Source organism: Rhinopithecus bieti, unplaced genomic scaffold (genome assembly GCF_001698545.2).
Source record: "Rhinopithecus bieti isolate Rb0 unplaced genomic scaffold, ASM169854v2 scaffold_3043, whole genome shotgun sequence".
In the NCBI taxonomy this organism is placed as follows: Eukaryota; Metazoa; Chordata; class Mammalia; order Primates; family Cercopithecidae; genus Rhinopithecus; species Rhinopithecus bieti.
The window spans coordinates 5909334-5934283 of NW_016804580.1; the positions used below are offsets into that span (position 1 = coordinate 5909334).

At 39.0% G+C, this 24950-nt stretch overlaps 1 protein-coding gene across 1 annotated transcript in view; it reads left to right on the forward strand.

The window, feature by feature from the left end:
• MLLT10 (MLLT10 histone lysine methyltransferase DOT1L cofactor) overlaps positions 1 to 24950 on the forward strand; it is a 249797-nt gene that overhangs the window by 88145 nt on the left and 136702 nt on the right. The window contains 1 exon segment of the mRNA XM_017869231.1: positions 481 to 590. Coding sequence (XP_017724720.1) covers positions 481 to 590 — 110 coding nt within the window.

The window sequence follows — 24950 nt, forward strand, 5'->3', positions numbered from 1 at the left end:
AAAAATCAAATTTAACACATTTCAAATTAAAATAGTGAAATGATTGTTATTACTAATATTAAAATATTGACACTAAGATAAAATAATTTCATGTTGACATTTAAAATGATTAAGATTATTAAATTTTATCATAAGTATTAAACTTTTAAAAACTCTTTTTATAGTGGTTCTCAGAGGTAGTGTTGATGTGAATATTTGGTCACCTGTATAAGAAGTGTTATTGCCGACATCTGAATTTATGAATGTTTCCCTTTATTTATATTACTGTACATCATAACTGGGGAAATGATTAAGAATGCTTTTTTTTAGTAGTGGTTTGAGTATTCTCAAGCAATGGAAGTAAGACAGCAATGAGAATTTGTTAATGTCCTTGTTGTGTGTTTGTTTCAACAGACATTTGAGGGATCTGTTAAGGAAGTTAATGATGTTAATTTGCTTTTGATAAAACTGAAAGTATGACATTTATTTATTTATTTTTAGGTTGGGCCCATGTGGTTTGTGCCCTGTAGATCCCAGAGGCACAATTTGCCAGTGTTTCCACAATGGAACCAATTGTTTTACAGTCTGTTCCGCGTGATCGTTATAACAAGGTACAGTGGATATTATTTTATTCCTGTTTGAATATCACTGCCGGGAAGTAGAAAGGAAGTTTTTGTGTTTTTAAAATTATAGGTCTCCATCAAATTCAGGGGAGATTTGGAAAAAAAATTACTACACCAAACTATGGTTATTAAAATGTTGTTAATATGTTACTAAGGTCACAGGAGTACAAAGCAAGCAAAACTGTCTTACCTTTTATAGTAACCTAGGTATTTAGTATTCTACGATTTACAGGATATTTTAATCCTTAGAGATGGGCCCTTTATGAATTATCTACCTCTTTTGTTCTTTCAAGTATCAAGAGTCTGTTAAATTTGAATTATTATTTTGCATAATATTCATTATAATGTATCACATTCTTTTTTGAGAAACAGTCCTATATTAGAATGTTACCTGTCTCCCCTGCCAAAGTTATTTGTACCCCAAGATATGGTTTTTATTGTTCACCTTAAAAAAAAAAAGTTTGCTTTTTTCCTGTATATTTTTCTTCATTTAGTACATATATATTATTGTTTTATTCTCCCCTCCATTTTAGGTTTCACTGTTACCCAGTGTGCCTTTAGATATAGTTTTACTATTTAATTGAAGGTACACATTCCATCCTTGGAAGAAATAGCAGCCAGCTTTAAGATTTTAAATGTTTTTGTGTAAAAAAACTTTTTATTATGTAATTAATATTTATTTTAAAACTTGAAAATACATACAAGTAAATACATATAAGACAAAAATCATTCATAATCTTCTTATTCAAGCTCATCCAGGTTTTTTCCTATGTATTTTTGCTTATAGTATGTACTTACAAAAAAATTGAATCGTTTTCCTCATATTTTTTGTTTGCCTTTGAAACTTACACAGCATCTTTTGTGTGTCAATAAATTGTGTTTCTGCTGTATTTTTAATAGATATTTAGTCTGTAATACAGAATATCATGAGATTGAACAAACTGTGAATTTAAGCAACCCTTTGTGGTTGAAGGGCCTAGTTTGGTGTCTGGCATTTAGTATACACTGCTAGCATCTGTGTAAAAGTGTGTGGACATTTTGGAAGCTTCAGTAAATACGTTGTGTGAAACTGTCCTCTAGAAGTTACCGTGTATTAGCTATATGTGACATTGCTCATAACTCTATATTAGGTTAGGTACACTGTGTTACCCTTTTAAAAACTTTGCTATTCTTTCTAGTAAAAAAAATATTAAAATGTTTGAATGAGTTTATTTGAGTACTGGTAAGGTTAATTATTTTAAAGTATTTTTTTTTTGAAGATTATTCATGTATGTTAATTGACCTTTCCATATCTGTTTGTTTTAATATTACAATTTTTTTACAAAGTGTTTTAGAGATCATATTATTTTGTCTTACATATTTGTTGTGCGTGTTTTTTCCCATAATTTAACGTTTGGTTTTAATTTTATTACATTTTCATAGTTGTTGGGATTCTAGCAGGTTAATTTTTTCTAATGCAGAAGTTTACATTTTTGAGGTCATTTATGCAAATACTCTTTATTGTTTCTGCTTTTGATGCTGTGCAAAGAAAATCTTTATATTAATGTACTTTTGTTTTTTTTTTAGTGCTTTGGAAGTTCATTTTACCTTGTTTTGTTTTAATTTTAAAAGCATTAAAACTTACAAACAGGTTGCAGGAATAGTACAAAAGAACTCTTCCTTCCCTAAACCATTTGAGAGTAACTTACCAATATAATATGCTGTCGCCCCTGAATGCTTCAGAATTTCCCATAAAGAAGGATATTCTCTTGGGAATATACAATATGCCATCAAAATAAGGAAATTAATAGCGATACATTATTACTGTCTGATCTTTGGAACCCATTCATGTTTCTGTAGACATATTCTTTATAGCAAAATAATCACAAGCTGCATTTTGACTCTTCGGCCTTTTATTTATTTTATTTTGTACAGAGTCTCGCTCTGTCACCCAGGCTGGAGTGCAGTAGTGCAATCTCGGCTCACTGCAGCCTCCACCTCCTGGGTTCAAGTGATTCTTGTGCCTCAGCCCCCGAATAGCTGGGATTATAGGTTTGCACCACCACATCCAGCTAATTTTTTTGTGCTTTTAGTAAAAACAGGCTCTTGCCATGTTGGCCAGGTTGCTCTTGAACTCCTGGCCTCAAGTGATCTGCCTGCCTCAGCCTCCCAAAGTGTTGGGATTACAGGCGTGAGCCACCCCACCTGGGCCTCTTTGGTCTTTTTAAGTCTCAAATAGTAACTCAGTCTTTCCCTGAGTTTCATACCTTTGATAACTTCTGAATATAACAGGCCAGTTACTTTGTAGAATGACCCCTTATTTGGATTTGCCTGATGTTTCATCATGATGAAATACAGTTATGTTTTTAGCAGGAGTATCACATGTATGATTCTGTGTTCTTTTGTTTGCATCCTATCAGGTGGTACATGATTTCAGTTTTTCCTTGATCACTTGGGTAAGGTGTGTCTGTCAGGTTTCTCCACTATGAAGTTAATCTTTCTTCTCTTTATAGTCAGTGTGGATTTTGTGGGGGAAGTACTTCGTATATAAACATCTTGTTCCTTGTGCCTTTTCCTCACTAATTTTGGCATTTATTGATGTTTCTTGACCTAATTTATGACTAGGATTGATGGCAAGTAGTGGTTTTCCAATTTCACCCTTTCTTTTACATTCATCAGTTGACATTCCACTGTAAGGTGAAGCTTTCTTTACTCCCTAGTATTTCTATTAGTATGGACTTATGCTATTTTATTTTAATAAGTCATATTCCACTAATGTCATTTATTTTGTTGTTCATACTGTCTCAGGTTTGCCTGGTGGGACCTCTTAAAGCTGGCTTCTGTGTCTTTTGATCTATTATTTCAGAGAAGCATTTCTCTACTTCTGACACAACAGTATAATCTAGGCTCATCTTGTATTATTCCTGCTGTAGTTCTGAAATCACCATTTCTCTGAGGAGCCTTGATTTCTTTTAGGTGCAAATAATATTTAGGAGCAAAAGTGGGTGCTAGGTGTGGGTTATTGCTACTCTCAGTCAGCATGGCTAGGAAATGTGTCTCTGTGTGTGTGTGTGCATTCCTGCAGAGATACATATTTCTATAAATTCACATCTATATTGTTTCTGTATCTATGTAGAAAACTGTGGGCCAGGCACAATGGCTCACGCCTGTAATCCTAGGACTTTGGGAGGCCAAAACCAGCGGGATGACTTGAGGTCCAGAGTTCGAAACCAGCCTGGCCAATGAAACCCTATCTCTACTAGTCCCAGTTACTTAGTAGTCCCAGCTACTCAGGAGGCTGAGGCAGGAGGACTGTTTGAACCCGGGAGGTGGAGGTTGCAGTGAGCCGAGATAGTGCCACTGCAGTCCAGCCTGGGCAACACAGCAACAGTCCGTTTCAAAAAGGAAAAAAAAAAGAGTGGTACACTCAGTAGACTGAATTTACTGATAAGAAAATTATAATCCCTACCACAACCACTATATAGATAAATATAAATACTTGAATATATATAGGAAGAGAGTGAGATTCTGTCTCAAAAAAAAAAAAAAAAAAAAAAAAAATTGACTGGACCTGGTGGCTCACACCTCTAATCCCAGCACTTTGGAAGGCCCAGGTAGGTGGATCATGAGGTCAGGAGTTTAAGGCCAGCCTGGCCAAGATGGTGAAACCCTGTCTCAACTAAAAAATACAAAAATTAGCCAGGCATGGTAGCGGGCGCCTGTATTCCCGCTACTCAGGAGGCTGAGGGAGGAGAATTGCTTGAACCTGGGAGTCGGAGGTTGCAGTGAGCCGAGATTGTACCCCTGCACTCCAGCCTGGGCAACAGAGTGAGACTCCATCTCAAAAAAAAAAAAAAAAAAAAAAGAACAAGCTGTGAGGTCACACAATACTTTTGATTCATTATGTGAATATACATACACACACACCTCTCTATTACTGTAACCATCTCTATATATTGAACTCCATATGCTTATGGTAACTTCTCCAAATCTAGCCCAACAAAACAAGGGTTCATTTTAATTTTTTCCCCCATGTTTATGATTCTCAGACAGAAACCTGACTCTTACTATTTTTAATAGTTTACTTATTTGATCATCCTCCTGTTTTGACATACCTTCTGTTGCTGCTCCACCTAATGCAGATGCTATTCTAACCCAGTTCAGGGTTGCTGCTGCTTTCCTGCATGCCAGTCCTTTTCACCCCTCTTGGGATTTGATATTCAGCTTCGGTTCACTACTTCCGCTTTGGTTGATCTTTTCACCTTGCTCTGAGATTATCCCCACCACTATCCCCAGCCCCTTAGGTGAGCCAACGTTACTCAGGCTCTTATAGTTGTATTGGACTGCCCCCTCCTCCCCAGCATAGATAATTACTATGCTTGAACCCACCTCATGGCCTTTTTTTTTTTTGAGACAGGGTCTCACTTTGTCACCCAGGCTGGAGTGCAGTGGTACAGTTTTGGCTCACTGCAGCCTCAACCTCTTGCGCTCAAGCAGTCCTTCCACTTTAGCCCCCTGAGTAGGTGGGACTACAGGCGCACCCATCACACCTGGCTAAGTTTTTTGTATTTTTTTGTAGAGTTGAGGTTTCATCATGTTGCCCAGGCTGGTCTTGAGCTCCTGAGCTCAAGTGATCTGTCTGCTCTGGCCTCCCAAAGTGCTAGGATTACAGGCATGAGCCACCATACCTAGCCCCATCTCATGGCTTTAAGACTAAAGTGTTGAAGTAGAAAAGGAGCGAGGGTAGGCCAAAGAAGGAATTATTTAGATATAAGTATTTTATTAGCCTAGAATTAATTTTAGAACATGGTAAGATACGTGCCCAACTTTCCCCTCCCACCTGGTTCGTCAACTTTTTCAACACTATTGCTGAATAATCTATGTTTTCCATTATGATTTGAAATATTGTTTGAATCATTACTAAATTCTTGAATGTTTGAGTATATTTCTGGACTTTTTGTGTTCCATTGGTGTGTCTATTTTTATTCTGGTACCACACTATTTTAAATTGTTATGGCTTTATATACATTTTAGTACATGGTAAGACAAATATTGTCATGTATTTATTTTTCTAGATGAACATTAGGACTAATAAAAAAGCACAATTTAGACTATATTAGAGTTACAGTGAAATACTGTTTTAGGGATGAATATATTTTTATAATATTGACTCTTTCCTTCCACATACATGGTGTATCTGTTTATCAAGTTTACTTTTTTTCTTCTATTTTTTCCTTTTTATAGCTTTTCTTATATGCGATCGCTTTATGTTTGTTGGATTTTTGTTGTTGATTTGTTTTGTGCTACTTAGTGTTAGAATAGGCTCAGTGGCTCATGCCTGTAGTCCTAGCACTTTGGGACGCCCAGGCAGGAGTACCGCTTGAGTCCAGAAGTTTGAGACCAGCCTGGACAACAAGCAAGACCCGTTCTCTACACAAAAGATAAAATTTAGCCAGGTGTGGGGAAGCACATGCGTCTGTAGTCCAGCTACTCAAGAAGCTGCAGTGGGAGGATCCCTTGAGCCCAGGAGGTCGAGGCTGCAGTGAACTGTGATTGTGCCCCTGCACCCCTGCCTGGGCAACAGAACAAGACCCTGTTCAAAAACAAACAGCAAGCAAAGAAACAAAAAAAAGAAAAAAAGTTAATGGACCGGGTGTGGTGGCTCACACCTATAATTTCAGTACTTTGGGAGGTTGAAGTGGGAGGATTGCTTGAGCCCAGGAGTACCAGACCAGCCTGGGCAACATTCTGAGACCCCACCTCTACAAACAAGAAAAACAATTAGCTGGGCATCGTGGTGCTCGCCTGTAGTCCCTCCCAACTACTCGAGAGGCTGAGGTGGGAGAATCACTTGAGCCTAGGAGGTCAAGGCTGCAGTGAGCTATGATTGTGTGACTGTATTCCAGCCTAGGTGACAGAGTGAGACCCTGTCTCAAAAAATAAAAAAAGTTAATAATAAGATTTTGTTCATATATATTCTTTATGCCTAATAATGGGGCATGCAATTCTAAAATGACAGGAATGATTGCAAAATGGTTTTGAAGACATCAGTCCTTAATGGATGATACGTAATAAAGCATAAGTTTGGGAACATTTATTTACTGGGCATTTACTATGGACCTACTTTGTATCAAGCATTGTGTTAGACACCAGGAATTCAAGGATGAATAAAATAAGGGGTTTCCCCTCCTCAAGTAGGAAGACAAGTAAATAAATGTGTGAAAATTAGAATATATATTACATAACAATAAGGCCGAATGGAGTATTATGGGTAAATAATGAAAGGAGGGATTATTCTTGTCGCAGGAATTGAGTAAGGCATACAAAGAGCTTCTAGGGCTTTGCAGAATAATTAGGCATTTGACCTGTGCAGAAAAGGATCAAATAAAAATTCCAGACAGAGAAAGTGACATAACCTAGGGTAGCAGGTGCAAAGGGAAGAAGTGGTAGGCATGTTCAGAGAGTAAAAAATAGTCCTATGTGGCTAGAACATTGTGGAATTTAGGAAAAATGAAATTTTGTGAGTACTAGGAAAACAATTTGCTGGAATATCTTTATTGTATATCTAAATAGCAGAGAATTCACTGTATTGACCTGTGAAATTTTTTACATGTTGTTAAATATATAATGGCCCATTTTAAAAATATTTATTTATTAATTTTAATAGGTTTTGGGGGAACACATGGTGTTTGGGTACATGACTAAGTTCTTTAGTGGTGATTTCTGAGGTTTTGATGTACCCATCACCCAAGCAGTTTACACTGTGCCCAATGTGTAGTCTTCTATCTCTCACCCCATTTCCACCCTTTACCCCAAATCCCCAAAGTTCATTGTGTATCATTCTAATCCCTTTGTGTCCTCATAGGTTAACTTCCTTTTGTTTATTTATTTGGTTGGTTGGTTGTGTTTTTTGAGACAGAGTCTTGCTCTGTCACCCAGGCTGGAGTGCAGTGGTTCACTCTTGGCTCACTGCAACCTCTACCTCCTGGATTTAAGCAATTCTCATGCCTCAGCCTCCCAAGTAGCTGGGGATTACAGGCATGCATCACTACTTCCAGTTAATTTTTTTTGCATTTTTAGTGGAGACAGGTTTTTGCCACATTGGTCAGGCTGGGCTTGAACTCCCAGCCTCAAGTGATCTGCCCACCTTGGCTGCCTCCCAGAGTTCTGGGATTACAGGTGTGAGCCAGTGCGCCTGGTCTATTTATTTTTTATAGAGACAGGATCTCCCTATGTTGCCCAGGGTGGTCTCTAACTCTTGGTCTCAAGGAATCCTCCTACCTCAGCTTCTCAAAGTGCCGGAATTACAGTTGTGAGCCAGCACCCCTGGCCAGTGGCCAGTTTTTGTAGAATTTAAATCATTGGATCCTATTTTTATATTTTTGACTGCTAACATTTTCTTCTGTTAAATGCATTAACTCATCATTTCACTGACACGTCTTGTTAAAATTACCTTTTTATACGTTTTCAGAAATGTGAAGATTGTGGCAACAAAGGGATTTGTGAACTTTTTTGGGGTAGAAGCTTGTATCCTTCAGAGTCAAAGAAGCATTCATTTTTAGAAAGCTACAGTTTCCATAGAGAGTAGTTAGCAGATGATGAATATATCATATGTGTATGTATATGTATATGTATATTTTTAAATAGTCCTTTATATTGGATGGCCCTGAAGTAAAGAGTGTTTATAAGTATAGGAAGGATGAGCTAGGCCAGAGAAACAAACAAAAACATCAAAAAANCCCAACAAAACAAGGGTTCATTTTAATTTTTCCCCATGTTTATGATTCTCAGACAGAAACCTGACTCTTACTATTTTAATAGTTTACTTATTTGATCATCCTCCTGTTTTGACATACCTTCTGTTGCTGCTCCACCTAATGCAGATGCTATTCTAACCCAGTTCAGGGTTGCTGCTGCTTTCCTGCATGCCAGTCCTTTTCACCCCTCTTGGGATTTGATATTCAGCTTCGGTTCACTACTTCCGCTTTGGTTGATCTTTTCACCTTGCTCTGAGATTATCCCCACCACTATCCCCAGCCCCTTAGGTGAGCCAACGTTACTCAGGCTCTTATAGTTGTATTGGACTGCCCCTCCTCCCCAGCATAGATAATTACTATGCTTGAACCCACCTCATGGCCTTTTTTTTTTTGAGACAGGGTCTCACTTTGTCACCCAGGCTGGAGTGCAGTGGTGCAGTTTTGGCTCACTGCAGCCTCGACCTCTTGGGCTCAAGCAGTCCTTCCACTTTAGCCCTCTAAGTAGGTGGGACTACAGGTGTACCCATCACACCTGGCTAAGTTTTTTGTATTTTTTTGTAGAGTTGAGGTTTCATCATGTTGCCCAGGCTGGTCTTGAGCTCCTGAGCTCAAGTGATCTGCCTGCTCTGGCCTTCCAAAGTGCTAGGATTACAGGCATGAGCCACCATGCCCAGCCCCATCTCATGGCTTTAAGACTAAAGTGTTCAAGTAGAAAAGGAGTGAGGGTAGACCAAAGAAGGAACTATTTAGATATAAGTATTTTATTAGCCTAGAGTTAATTTTAGAATATGGTAAGATATGTGCCTAACTTTCCCCTCCCACCTGATTAGTCAACTTTTCAACACTATTGCTGAATAATCTATGTTTTCCATTGTGATTTGAAATATTGTTTGAATCATTACTAAATTCTTGAATGTTTGAGTATGTTTCTGGACTTTTTTTGTGTTCCATTGGTGTGTCTATTTTATTCTGGTACCACACTATTTTAAATTGTTATGGCTTTATATACATTTTAGTACATGGTAAGACAAATATTGTCATGTATTTATTTTCTAGATGAACATTAGGACTAATAAAAAAGCACAATTTAGACTATATTAGAGTTACAGTGAAATACTGTTTTAGGGATGAATATATTTTATAATATTGACTCTTTCCTTCCACATACATGGTGTATCTGTTTATCAAGTTTACTTTTTTTCTTCTATTTTTTCCTTTTATAGCTTTTCTTATATGCGATCGCTTTATGTTTGTTGGATTTTGTTGTTGATTTGTTTTGTGCTACTTAGTGTTAGAATAGGCTCAGTGGCTCATGCCTGTAGTCCTAGCACTTTGGGACGCCCAGGCAGGAGTACCGCTTGAGTCCAGAAGTTTGAGACCAGCCTGGACAACAAGCAAGACCCGTTCTCTACACAAAAGATAAAATTTAGCCAGGTGTGGGGAAGCACATGCGTCTGTAGTCCAGCTACTCAAGAAGCTGCAGTGGGAGGATCCCTTGAGCCCAGGAGGTCGAGGCTGCAGTGAACTGTGATTGTGCCCCTGCACCCCTGCCTGGGCAACAGAACAAGACCCTGTTCAAAACAAACAGCAAGCAAAGAAACAAAAAAGAAAAAGAAAATAAGTTAATGGACTGGGTGTGGTGGCTCACACCTATAATTTCAGTACTTTGGGAGGTTGAAGTGGGAGGATTGCTTGAGCCCAGGAGTACCAGACCAGCCTGGGCAACATTCTGAGACCCCACCTCTGCAAAGAAGAAAAACAATTAGCCGGGCATGGTGGTGCTCGCCTGTAGTCCCTCCCAACTACTCGAGAGGCTGAAGTGCGAGGATCACTTGAGTCTGGGAGGTCAAGGCTGCAGTGAGCTATGATTGTGTGACTGTATTCCAGCCTAGGTGACAGAGTGAGACCCTGTCTCAAAAAATAAAAAAAGTTAATAATAAGATTTTGTTCATATATATTCTTTATGCCTAATAATGGGGCATGCAATTCTAAAATGACAGGAATGATTGCAAAATGGTTTTGAAGACATCAGTCCTTAATGGATGATACGTAATAAAGGATATGTTTGGGAACATTTATTTACTGGGCATTTACTATGGGCCTACTTTGTATCAAGCATTGTGTTAGACCCCAGCAATTCAAGGATAAATAAAATAGGGGGTTTCCCCTCCTCAAGTAGGAAGACAAGTAAATAAATGTATGAAAATTAAAATATATATTACATAACAATAAGGCCGAATGGAGTATTATGGGTAAATAATGAAAGGAGGGATTATTCTTGTCGCAGGAATTGAGTAAGGCATACAAAGAGCTTCTAGGGCTTTGCAGAATAATTAGGCATTTGACCTGTGCAGAAAAGGATCAAATAAAATTCCAGACAGAGAAAGTGACATAACCTAGGGTAGCAGGTGCAAAGGGAAGAAGTGGTAGGCATGTTCAGAGAGTAAAAAATAGTCCTATGTGGCTAGAACATTGTGGAATTTAGGAAAATGAAATTTTGTGAGTACTAGGAAAACAATTTGCTGGAATATCTTTATTGTATATCTAAATAGCAGAGAATTCACTGTATTGACCTGTGAAATTTTTTACATGTTGTTAAATATATAATGGCCCATTTTAAAATATTTATTTATTAATTTTAATAGGTTTTGGGGAACACATGGTGTTTGGGTACATGACTAAGTTCTTTAGTGGTGATTTCTGAGGTTTTGATGTACCCATCACCCAAGCAGTTTACACTGTGCCCAATGTGTAGTCTTCTATCTCTCACCCCATTTCCACCCTTTACCCCAAATCCCCAAAGTTCATTGTGTATCATTCTAATCCCTTTGTGTCCTCATAGGTTAACTTCCTTTTGTTTATTTATTTGGTTGGTTGGTTGTGTTTTTTGAGACAGAGTCTTGCTCTGTCACCCAGGCTGGAGTGCAGTGGTTCACTCTTGGCTCACTGCAACCTCTACCTCCTGGATTTAAGCAATTCTCATGCCTCAGCCTCCCAAGTAGCTGGGGATTACAGGCATGCATCACTACTTCCAGTTAATTTTTTTTGCATTTTAGTGGAGACAGGTTTTGCCACATTGGTCAGGCTGGGCTTGAACTCCCAGCCTCATGTGATCCACCCACCTTGGCTGCCTCCCAAAGTTCTGGGATTACTGGTGTGAGCCAGTGCGCCTGGTCTATTTATTTTTTATAGAGACAGGATCTCCCTATGTTGCCCAGGGTGGTCTCTAACTCTTGGTCTCAAGGAATCCTCCTGCCTCAGCCTCTCAAAGTGCTGGGATTACAGTTGTGAGCCAGCAGCCCTGGCCAGTGGCCAGTTTTGTAAAATTTAAATAATTGGATCCTATTTTATATTTTGACTGCTAATATTTTCTTCTGTTACATGCATTAACTCATGATTTCACTGACATGTTTTGTTAAAATTACCTTTTAATAAGTTTTCAGAAATGTGAAGATTGTGGCAACAAAGGGATTTGGGAACTTTTTTGGGGTAGAAGCTTGTATCCTTCAGAGTCAAAGAAGCATTCATTTTAGAAAGCTACAGTTTCCATAGAGAGTAGTTAGCAGATGATGAATATATCATATGTGTATGTATATGTATATGTATATTTTAAATAGTCCTTTATATTGGATGGCCCTGAAGTAAAGAGTGTTTATAAGTATAGGAAGGATGAGCTAGGCCAGAGAAACAAACAAAAACATCAAAAAACATGACGTCATCTCATTGTAAGATTAAACCTAATGGAAGTCTTAGAAATTGCTAACCTGTCTCCCCCTTATTTTTTTCCAAAAGTGATAGTAGTGGATAGCAATTAAGTTTTCATCGGTATATTTAGCGTCTGTGTAAACAATCTTTTTTTTGAGACGGAGTCTTGCTCCGTGGCCCAGGCTGGAGTGCAGTGGCTCAATCTTGGCTCACTGCAACCTCCATCTCCCAGGTTCAAGTGATTCTCCGGCCTCAACCTCCCAAGTAGCTGGGACTACAGACCAGGATGGTCTCGATCTCCTGATCTCATGATCCGCCCACTTCAGCCTCCCAAAGTGCTGGGATTACAGGTGTGAGCCACTGCGCCAGCCAGAACTTTTTTTTTTTTTTTTTTTTTTTTTGAGATTGAGTCTTGTTCTGTCGCCCAGGCTGGAGTACAGTGCTGCGATCTCGGCTTACTGCAACCTCCGCCTCCCAGGTTCAAGCAATTCTCCTGCCACAACCCCCCGGAGTAACCTGGGATTTACTTGGCATCACTACCACATTCGGCTAATTTTTTTTTTTTTTTTTTTTTTTTTTTTGCAGATTCTCACTCCATCACCTTGGCCTTGGAGTGTATGATCTTGGCCCAGTGCACCCTCTCTGCCTCCCAGGTTTAAGTGATTCTCATCATGCCTCAGTCTCCTGAGTAGCTGGGATTATAGGCGTGGACCACCATGCCCGGCTAATTTTTGTATTTTTGGTAGAGATGGGATTTGGTAGAGATGTTGACTGGGCTGGGCTCGAACTCCTGACCTCAAGTGATCCAGCAGCCTTAGCCTCCCAAAGTGCTGGGTTTACAGGTGTAAGCCACTGTACCTGGCCAAGTAAAAGATATTTTTGAAAGCACTAAATATTCTTTATGTGTTTTAGGACTCCCAAAAATGAGGTGTCAGGTAAATACGGAAGCGAAACATTTCATCTATCTGCCCATTCATCTTGTCCTCATTTATGGCTTGTCCTCTTATATGTATCAGGTCTGTATAGTGGATAGATGTGCATAAATCAGTGATTGTTAAACAGTAATATGTGCAAGGATTTTTGAGGTACAGTGAATGTCCACCTAACCTTTAACAGGACTGAGGAAAGAGGGAGGAGGTATCTTAGAAAAGGTCGCAGTTTTTCCTAAGAGTAAGAAACCTCCAGGTGCTAACTGAAGAGAGGAGAAAGGAAGGAACACATAAGTGGCTGTTAATTTTACAGATTGAAGGAGCAAAAGCTTTGAAGTGGGAAATAACAAGGACAGTGGTGAGCAGAGGGAGGGATTTGGGATGGTGGCAGGGAGAAGGGTAGTATTGTTAGGACCCTGAATGTGCTAGGCAGAATGCTGAGAGAGATTGTCAAGGGTCACATGTTCAGGCACCTCATGCCTCGTGTTAAGGAGCCTAAAGCTTATCCCTATTGAAGGGTTTTTATGTTCAGAAAGGATATGCTTAGGTCTGTCATTCTAATGGATCAGGGGAAGGAGGATTGGGAGATGGAAGATAGAAGAGACAAGAGACCTAGAATCTGTTGAGACTCTGACAGTGTCCCAGAGGTACTAATGAGGATCTGAAGTAGTAGGAACAACAGGACAGAGACATTCAGTAATATGTAAGAGCTTCAGCTGACCAGCCTGGTGATCAATTTAATGTGACAGAGAAGAGGGAGGAAGAAATAGCAGAATGGGTTTTCCATTTTGAGAATATAAGTACTAGGTGCATCACCATTACCTGAGATGGAACACACACACACACACACACACACACACACACACTCTCTCTCTCTCTCTCTCTCTCTCTCTCTCTCTCTCACAGTGAGTTAATTGAACCATTTCTTAGAATGAAGAGATAGACACTAAGTTTTAAATTCCCGGCTTATGTTCATGGAACATATTACCCTGTTTGTAAAACAAGTTTTGTGTCTACAAATTGTTCACTGGCATATATTAACAAGATGATAATAAGGCCCCAGATATTCACATTTGTATGAAAGCATTGAATATATTTGCATTTGTCTATATCTAATAAATGTTTATTTTTGCTTGGCACTTTATACTAGTTACTTAGATGAGTGCTTAAGTTAATTTTTCTTTTCTGGAGAATTGAAGCATTTTGAAAAGCAAGATCTTGCAGTTCTATCTGTAAAAAAACTCATTTGTTCTTTTTGATATATCAGCTGATTCTCATTTTGAAATTTCCTGTTTGACTTCTCTCTGTTGTCTATGTGTTCTCTCTCTCCAGCCCCCTCTCCCCAGCCCTAGTTACACATTCTCTTACACTTGGTCTTCTCTTTTTCTCAGGAATAGTAAACTATTATTCATTATATTTGTTTCTTGTGGTCTCTCCTCCCCTCCCCTTCCTCTCTTCTTTTTTTTCCGAGATGGTCTCTCGCTGTTGCACAGGCTGGAGTACAGTGGTGCAATTATAGCTCACTGTAGCTTCGACCTCCCAGCCTTAAGCGATCCTCCCACCTCAGCCTCCTGAGTAGCTGGGACTACAGGCATGCATCGTCATGTCTGGCTACTTTTGTTTTATTTTTTGTAGAGATGGGATCTTACTATGTTACCTAGGCTGGTCTTGAACTCCTGGATTCAAACAACCCTCTAGCCTTGGCTTCCCAAAGTGTTGGAATTACAAGCGTGAGCCACCATGCTTGGTCTCTTTGTGTCTTTTGTGCTTGTCAACTTGATATATTATTTGCTTTCTTACTCCCAACAATTCCAAGACTCAAAGGCCTATTTATCTGATAAGGACTGTGGAAGAATGGCACTATAATATCCCTCATTGTTATTTCTTTAATCTTAGCTACCAAAGGCAGCAAACATTCCAATCTAAACTTTTGAAAATGGCAGTGTATAGTAGCTAGCTTAAAATTGTTCATGAGATTAAAATCTGTAATCTCACCAATATTGCCTGTCTCAATGCTTTTCTTTTTGTAATATTTATTTATTTAGAGACAGAGTCTTACTCCGTCACCCCATGGTGGAGTGCAGTGAACAGTTATGGTTCATGATACCCTCAAACTGCGGGCCTCAAGCAATCAGTCCTCCCACCTCAGTCTCCCGAGTAGCTAGGAGTACAGGTGCCACTACCACACCCAGTTTTTTTTTTAAATATTGGTAGAATTGGTAGAGAGACAGCGTCTTGCTATGTAGCCCAGGCTGCTTGTGAACTCCTGGCCTCTAGTTGTCCTTCCACCTCAGCCCCCCAAAATGCTGGGATTATAGTCAGCCACTATGCCTGGCCCTATCTCCGGGTTTTGTTTTTGTTTTTTTTTTTATTAAATGTTCATTTGGCTTCTGGAGTACTCTAGATGATAGGTATTTATATAATTGATAAGAAATTGATTAGGATATTTTACAAAAACTGATACTTAAGGGGAGGTTACGTTGCTGGGTAACATGGTATCAAAATAAGACAGGTCAAGTTTGAGAAATCTGTGATTCTACAGGTTACCCTACAGGTAACCGACTCAATGTCTCAGTCCTCAATTTCTAGGAGAGCAATTCTGGTGTAAGCACCTGGATTTAGAAGCTGTTTTCACCTAGACAAACATGAGTACCCAGGCGCCATTCCATTATTAGAAATTGAGCATAGATGCTAATTTCTAGAAAAGAGAGCTGGTTGTCCAGGTGGGCAAGAAGTTGCAGTTTTGATCAGGCTGCTGCTGCTGGTAATTTTTTTCCAGGTACAAAGTTCCAGGATACATAGTTTGCCTCTTTCTCCCCTACCACCGGCTGGCCCCCCCATTATAGGTCAAATTTATTTTTTTTTGAAAGTTGATAACATTGACGTATCCTGGAATTGTGACCATTGAAGTTCCCAGGTAATATACCATGTGATAATCTTTTTATAGGGTTATGTCAAGAACCTTTTGTATGTACCACCTTTTCCCCACAGTGATGAAGAAACAAAGGAATGCATGTTAGTTGCAAAAAGTCTGAGTGAACTAGACGCCTAGATTAACGTGTCTTATGTGACACTAGGGGCATATAGATCATTTTTAAGCTGTTGTTGTGCCATATAATCCATTATGGTTTTCTTCACATAAACATTTAAATAGAGTTTTTTCCTTTATCTAAACTCTTAACCAAAATTTTTTTTTTCTTTTTTTTTGAGATGGAGTCTCACTGTTGCCCAGACTGGTGTGCAATGGTGCGATCTTGGCTCACTGCAACCTCCTCCTCCTGAGTTCAAGCCATTCTCCTGTCTTAGCCTCCCGAGTAGCTGGGATTATGGGTGTCCACCACCACGCTTAGCTAATTTTTTTTTTTTTTTTTTTTTTTTTTTTTGTATTTTTGGTAGAGGTGGGGTTTCACCATGTTGACCAGGCTGGTCTTGAATTCCTGATATCAGGTGATTTGCCCACCTTGGCCTCTGAAAGTGCTGGGATTACAGGTGTGAGCCACTGTGCTTGGCCTTGATCGATTTCTTTTATTCCTGATATAAAGAAAAGCTTTGGGGCTTATTTCCAATTTTATTCAAATGTTTTCTAATTTGTTTGCTTCTGCTTTTAAATACTTACTCTACTTATTATAACATTCTTTTGTTTATTAAGAATTTATTTCTGAAATTGTCAAATATGTAAAAAACAGTAAGCAATAATATAACAAACACCCTGCATATATTCATCACCCAATTCTAAAACCTGACCAGCTCATAGCCAATTTTCATACATCTCCTGTAGTAGTTTCTAGGGCTGCTGTAACAAAATATCACAAACTGGGTGGCTTCAAGCAGCAGAAATTTCTTCTCACAATTAAGGAGGCTACAAGTCTGAAATCAAGATATCTGCTGAGTTGGATCCTTTTCAGAACTCATAAGGGAAATCTGTTCCATGCCTCCTAGCTTTTGGTGATGGGTGTCAATGGTTGACAGGTATTTTTTTTTTCTTCTTTTTTTAATCACCCTAATCTCTGCTTCTATCTTCACATTCCATTCTTCCTTTGTTTCTGTCTCCATATGGCTATCTTCTTATTAGGAGATGAGTCATATTGGATTAGAGGCCTGCCCTACTCCATCATGTGACCTCATCCTAATTACATTTGCAATGGTCATTTTTCCAAGTAAGGTTACTCTCTAAGATCGGGAGGTTAAGGACTTCACATACATTTCTTGGGGACCACAATTCACAATTCAACCCATAGCAGGCTGCGTTCTGGCCCCCCCATAATTTATGTTCTTTCCACATATAAAATAGATGCGCTGTATCCCAATATCCCCCAAAAGTAATTGATCCATTTTGATGTAAACTATATAAGTGTCACATCTTACCTGAATATAATAAACTCAGAAAGTCCCAAATCTCATCTTCTGAATCATCTGAATTGGCGATGGGTTAAGACTTTGGTTAATCCTGAAGCAAAATTTCTATCTCTGCTGGGCATCTCTGGTGGCTCATACCTGTAATCTCAGCACTTTGGGAGGCCAAGGTGGGCAGATGACCTGAGGTCAGGAGTTCAAGACCAGCCTGGCTAACACAGTGAAACCTGTCTCTACTAAAAATGCAAAAATTAGCCGGGTGTGGTGGCACATGCCTGTAGTCCCAGCTACTTGGGAGGCTGAGGCAGGAGACTCGCTTGAACTCGGGAGGCAGAGGTTGTAGTGAGTCAAGATTGTGCCATTGCACTCCAGCCTGGGTGGCAAGAGTGAGACTCTGTCTAAAAAAAATAATAATAATAACAACTTCTATTTCTAAACCTGTGATACATAGAAAACAAGTTATCTTTCTGAGATGCAGTGGTGGGACAGGCAGAGAAGCATTCCTATTCCAAAAGAGATAAATTGGAAGGAAAAAAGGGATTTAGAGCAGGTTTATAAGTGCAGGACAAATTCCATTCAGTTCTGAGACTTGAAAATAATTCTCTGTGGCTTGGTATTCTGTTCTCTAGGCCCATTGGCATGGCCTTATCCCTTGGTCCTGGGTTGGCAGCCTGCCCTTTTTTTTTCTCTTATGCCCACTTAGTTCCTATTTTTTTTTTCCTACCTTTTTAATCTTAAGTACAGATGCTTCTTGAGTTACGATGAGCTTACATTCTAATAAGGCAGGAGGATTATTTGAGCCCAGAAGTTTGAGGCTTTCATGTGTGATTATTGCACCTGTGAACAGCCACTTCACTGCAGCCTAGGCAACATAGTGAGACCCCATCTCTTTAAAAAAAGAAAAGAAAAAATATACCTTATTTATCTAACATCTTGGCTTAGCCTAGCCTACCTTAAACATGCTCAGAACACTGACATTAGCCTCCAGTTGGGAAAAATCATCTGGCTACACGGTTCACTGGACAAGCAGGCATTGGTTGTTTAGTCTCATGATGACATGGCTGACTGGGAGTTGTGGTTTGCTGCCGCTGCCCAGCATCACAAGAGAATATTGTACTAATGTGTGTTGGGTTTGCATCATGGTGGTAAAGTTGAGAAACTCTAAGTAGAATGATTTTAAGTTGGATACCACCTACAGATACTTTCTAGTATACCATTTTTAATTTATTTTTTTTTCTTTTTTTTTTTTTTTTGAGACGAGTCTTGGCTCTTGTTCGGCCAGTTCTGGAGTGCACGTGGGCCCGGATCTTCTGCTCACTGGCATGCTTCCGGCCTCCGGTTTACCACATTCTCCTGGCTTTTTTCAGCCTCTCGCAGTTAGCTGGGGACTACCAGGTGCCGGCCACCACGCCCCTGGGGCCCTAATTTTTGTATTTTTAAGTAGGCTAGAGTGGTTATGAGGACAGGGTTCCTTTTTTTAGTAGTAAGGGAGACAGCGGTTTCACGTGTTAGCCAGGATGGGTCTTGATCTCCTGACCTTGTGATCTGCCGGTCTGGTCCTCCCAAAGTTGCTGGGATTACAGGCTTGAGCCACGCGCTCCGGCATTTAATTTCTTTTATTTTCATTTTATTTTATTTTATTTTATTTTATTTTATTTTTATATTTTATTTTTTTATTTTATTTTATTTATTTTATTTTATTTTATTTTATATTTTATTTTATTTTATTTTATTTTTGAGGTAAGGTCTTGTTCTGTCTCCCTGTCTGGAGTGCAGTGGCACTGTCACGGTCACTGCAACATCAACCTCCCAGGTTCAAGTGATCTTCCTGCTCAGCCTCACAAGCAACAGCGACTATAGCCATATGCCATCATGCCTAAGTTTTTTATTGTTTATAGTGACTGGCTATGTTGCCCAGGCTGGTGTCAAACTCCTGGGCTCAAGCTATCCTCCTGCTTCAGTCTCCCATAGTGCTGGGAACTAGAGGTGTTTGGCTTACTGTCCTGGCCTTTTTTATGTTTGAGAGAGAGGTATATATATCTCAACTCACTCACATTGAGATATATATGTATATATATATCTCAATCTCGACTCACTGCAGGCTCTGCCTCTGGGTTCACGCCATTTTCCTGCCTCAGCTTCCCGAGTAGCTGGGACTACAGGGGCCTGCCACCACGCCTGGCTAATTTTTTTGTAGTTTTAGTAGAGACAGGGTTTCACTGTGTTAGCCATGCTGGTCTTGATCTCCTGACCTCGTGATCCGCCCGCCTCGGCCTCCCAAAGTGCTGGGATTACAGGCGTGAGCCACTGTGCCCGGCCCTTTATGATTTTAAAACGATTTTCTTGGATTATTTTCTTAATGGTTGTTGTAGGGCTTACTATCTTTATCTGAACTTACTTTACTTAATTTTAGTAAGATGTATAAGCATATCTTTTTTTTTTTCTTAAGCATATCTCATTTTATTGGGCTCCTTTTTATTGTGCTTCACAGGAATTGTATGACTTTTTTCTTTTTTTACCAAATTGAAGGTTTGCGGCAACCCTGGAGTAAGCAAGTCTGTCAGTTTCATTTTTCTAACAGCATGTGCTCACTTAGTGACTCTTTGTCCCTTTTTGTTAATTCTCATAATATTTCATACATTTTCATCATTATATCTGTTATGGTTATGTATGATCAGTGACCTTTGATGTTACTTACTATGAGGTGAAGTTAATAAATGTTGTATGCATTCTGACTGCTGTACCGGCTCGCTGTTCATCTCTCTCTACTCTCCTCAGGCCTCCCTGTTCCCTAAGACACGGCAATATTGAATATAGACCAATTAGTAACCCTTTGACAATGTACATAGTCACCTAGGAGCTCTGATGAAGATGTACAAGTAAATGGTCTTTTCATGCCTGCTAACACAACACCCACCCTGCAGTCTGTGGATCCAGGAGTCAATTTGCCGTATAGGTCTTATTTAAGAAACACATTTCGAAAGGCTATGGCTGCTATATAGAGGGTGATTCCTCTGATGGATCTGGACAAAGTACATTGAAAACTTTCTGGAAAGAATTCACCATTCTAGGTACCATTAAGAACATTTGTGTTTTGTGGGTGGAGGTCAAAATATCAACATGAACGGGAGTTTGAAAGAAGTTGATTGTATCCTTCATGGATGACTGAGAGATTCAAGACTTTGGTGGAGGCTGCAGATGTGGTGACCAATAGCAAGAGAGCTAGAATTAAAAGTGGAGCCTGAAGATGTGACTGAATTGCTGCAATCTCATGGTCAAACTTGAATGAATATCTTCTCATAGATGAACAAAGAGAGTGCTTTCTTGAGATGGAATCTATTTCCTGTGAAAATGGTGTAAACATTGTTGAAATGACAACAAAGGTTGTAGAATATGCCCCTATACTTAGTTGATGAAGTGGCAACCAGGTTTGAGAGAATTGACCCCAATTTTGAAGAAAGTTTTACTATAGGTAAAATGCTGTCAAACAGCAGCATATGCTACACAGCAATGTTTTATGAAAGGAAGAGTCAATTGATATAGTCAACTTTATTGTTATTTTAAAAAATGGCTGGGAGTGGTAGTTCATACCTTTAATCCCATCCCTTACGGAGACAGTAGTATTGCTTGAAGCCAGGAGTTTGAGACCACCCAGGGCAACATAGCAAGACCTTGTCTCTACTTAAAAAAAAAAAAAAAAGAAAGAAAGATAGTGAAAGTGCCACAACCACCACCTCAGTGAGTCAGAAGCCATCAACTCTGAGGCAGGAGTTTTTACCACCAAAGAGATAAAGACTTGCAGAAAGCAGTATTCTCCTGTAAAGCTCCATTGTCGTCTTCTGCCTTTTGCTGTTATTATAATAAACATTATATATGTTAAAAACTCAACAATATGTTGGTAAACTTACTGTTTTATGTAATCTGTGCTTTTTTTTTTTTTTTTTGAGATGGAGTTTTGCTCTAGTTGCCCAGGCTGGAGTGGAATGGCGCGATCTCGGCTCACCACAACCTCTGCCTCTTGGGTTCAAGCAATTCTCATGCATCAGCCTCCTGAGTATAGCTGGGATTATAGGCATGTGTCACCATGCCCAGCTAATTTTGTATTTTTAGTAGAGACAGGGTTTCTCCATGTTAGTCAGGCTGATCTGGAACTCCTAACCTCAGGTGATCCGCCCACCTTGTCCTCCCAAAGTGCTGGGATTACAGGCACGAGCCACCCCTGCCTAGGTATTAATTCTTCATTATAACTTTGACCCAATCTTGTTTCATTGTATTGTCATTGTCACATTGTTACATTTGTATGTTACAGTCTTGGCAATACAATTTGTAGACATAGTTTAATTCAACTATTTAAATTAAATAGATAAGAGAAGAATGAAGAAGAAATATCTAATCACACTGTTTTACTTCCTACATGATCTATGTCAGAGCTGTTTGTTTTTCATGTAGATTGCAATTACTGTTTGGTGTCTCTTGATTTTAGCTAAAAGAATTTCCTTTAGTATTTCTTTGTCGTCACATCTGGAGCAAGAAAATCTCTAAATTTTTATTTTAAAATGTTTATATTTGCCTTTATTTTTGAAAGACAGTTTTGCTAGTTATAGGATTCTTGATTTACAGGGTTTCTTTTTTCTTTTCTTTTTTTTTTTTTTGGTATTTTGAATATGTTATTCCACTGCCCTCCGGCCTCCGTAGTTACTGATTGGATCTCAGGTGTTAATTTTATTATATTTATCTTACATGTGGCATGTCATTTTTCTCATTCTGTTTTAAGAGTTTTCTCTTTATTTTGGCTCTTTTTTTTTTTTTCTTTTTTTGAGACAGAGTCTTGCTCAGTTGCCCATGCTGGAGTGCAGTGGCACGATAAAGGCTCAGTGTAGTTATTGATATCCTAGGCTCAAGCCATCTTCTCACCTCAGCTTCCTGAGTAGCTGGGACTATAGGCTTGCACCATCACGCCTGGCCTGGCTAATTTTTTTTTTTTTTTTTTAAAGTAGAGGTGAAGTTTTGCTATGTTGCCCAGGCTGGTGTTGAACTCCTGGGCTCAAGCGATCCTCCTGCCTCAGCCTCTCAAAGTGCTGGGATTGTAGGCATGAGTTCCCTCTCCTGGCCACTTTCATCATTTTTAGTGTGGATCTCTTTGTTTTCATCTTATTTTGAGTTTGTTGAGATTTTTGGATGTATAATTTTTTTAAATCAAATTTTGGAAGTTTTCAGCACTGGGTTTTCAAATGTAGTTTCTATCTCCCTTTCTCTTCTCCTTCTGGTTATTGATACATATGTGCATTTAATGGTGTCCCACATTTTTTTCAGGCTGTTCTTTTGGTTGTATAATCTTAAGAAAAAAACTGTCCTTTAGGTTCTATAATCTCTATTGATCTCTTCTTAAGTTTGCTAATTTTTTTCTTCTCCCAATTCAATCAGCTTTTGAGTCTTTTAAATAAAATTTAAATTCCAGGTTTTCCATTTGTTTGAGGTCTTTGTCTCCTGAGTCCAACATCTGGGCACTCTCAAAGGCAGTTTCTCTTTCTGCTCCTTTTTCCTGTGTGTGTTCTTTATTTTTTAATTTTTTGTTGAATACCTATTTTAGGTAATATAGCACCTCTGGATAATGATTATTTTTCTCCCTGTATGTCTTACTGTTATTTGTTTGGTCATTTATTTGCTTAATCACTTTACCAGACTGATTTTCTGAAGTCTGTTTTTCCAATGGTATACACCCTCAGATGGCCCTGCTCAAACAAATGTAGGACCCACTTTCCCCCCACCACTGCCCCATTTTTTCAGCTTGACCTCCTTGGATTGCCACACCTTGGGGCCACATAAACCACTTATTGTACTTACCCTCTTTGCCAGTTACATTTTCACCCTTTCCTTTTGGAAGTGTTTGTTGCTTAAAGACTATTTTCCAAGGATATCAGAGGTTATTTTCCAGTCATTTCTTAGAGGGTGTATAATTGAGCTTGTACACAGTCTTTTGACCATTAGGTATGAATGTGATTTTATTTTGAAGTTTGACTTTTGAAGAATTGCCCCTGGGTCAGAGGAACTAATTTTTCAGCCAGTTTTGGATCAGAGGTTGTATTGTAGCCCCTTGAGCTTTATTGATTGATGCATTAGTATTTGGCTTGGGAAATGATTTTAGGTTGGTCACAAATCCTGATACAATTTCTCCCCATTGGGTGCAGCCTAGTTTATGTGCACAACATTCTAGAACCCCAGGGATGAGTGTGATCCCAGGAGGGCCCTTCTTGATGTCTTTCTCGAGTACACTCTGTTAATCTTCTGGCTGTTCAGTTGTTGTACTTGTTTCTCCTTGTAACTATCATTCTTGTCCTAATTGCTAACAAGTCTCCATTGTTCGGTTTTTTCCCTCTGACTTTACTTAAATTGTAGTGAGTACACTGGAAAATAGATTTCAGGTACTCTTTATTAGTTTTCTTTTTTTTTCTTATTTGTTTTTGTTTGACAAATCATAATTGTATATGTTTGCAGAGTACAGTGTGATGTTTTCACACACACGCACACACACAAATTGTGAATTTTCCATTGTTTTTGACAACACCCTTAAGCATGAACTCTAAGCCTGTTAAAAAGCAAAGTCTGTCCTCTCAAGCAGATCTGCTGAATTCTTTGGTTCTTACGGTCCCCTTAAGTGTACACTCTCTGCCCTGCTGCTCTGGAACTGGGGATGGGATGAATAGCCTTCTTCTGAAGAGATACTCTTGCTCTATAACAGGGTATTGAGAGAAGGCAAGGATATGATAGCTTCTTGTTTTTTCAGTTTGTTTCTCATAATATGGAACTTTCCACTCTACTAAAAGCTGGGGCAGGGATGATAGGGCCCTAATATTCTTGACTTTTTGTGAGGATGGGGATCTGTGAATGGGTGCTACCAGGTCTGAGTTGGATCAGAGACACTGGCAGCCTGACCCTCATAGGATGAAACTATAGTCCTAGACTAGAAGCTGAGTTGGAGGGAGCCCTCATCTTCTTGGCCACGTCATCTAGAGTGGACCATTTGTCATAGGGAGCTGTTGGTGTGGGGATGCAGGGAGCAAGTTGTGGCTTAAATGCTACAGACTCTTAGTGTCGTTACTGAGATTTAGTAGATTTACTTGGGTAAATTTTTTTCTGTATGTTGGTAGGACAATTCCAGAGACAACTTGACTGTTTTTCACCTGTGAAATGGTTACTTCACTGGGGAGAAGATCTCCTATTCTGGATGTTCCACCCCACTTCTTTTTTTTTTTAAATAAATAAAAGTTATCATATTTTAAAGTTTTATGGGCTAGTTAAATGATTTCTATTCACTGTCCGCTCTTTGGAAGTTACTGAGGTATTTGAGGCCTCTTTTGCATATTTTCCCCAAATTTTGCCATATAGAATGTTACTGTTTCGGTGTGCTCTATTCTTTTCTTTTTAAATTTTTTTGATCATTTGTAGGAAAAAATGCATGCAAAATTCTTCCATTGTAACTGGTACTTAGAAATACTTTTATTCAGTGTGTCTAGATAGGATTTGTTGTTATTTGGGATTTTACTTTTTAGAGGTATAAAGTGATGTTTGCAATTCAGTTGAGTCTGAATCCTAGTTTTTCTTTTTTCTTTTTTTTTTTTTTTTTT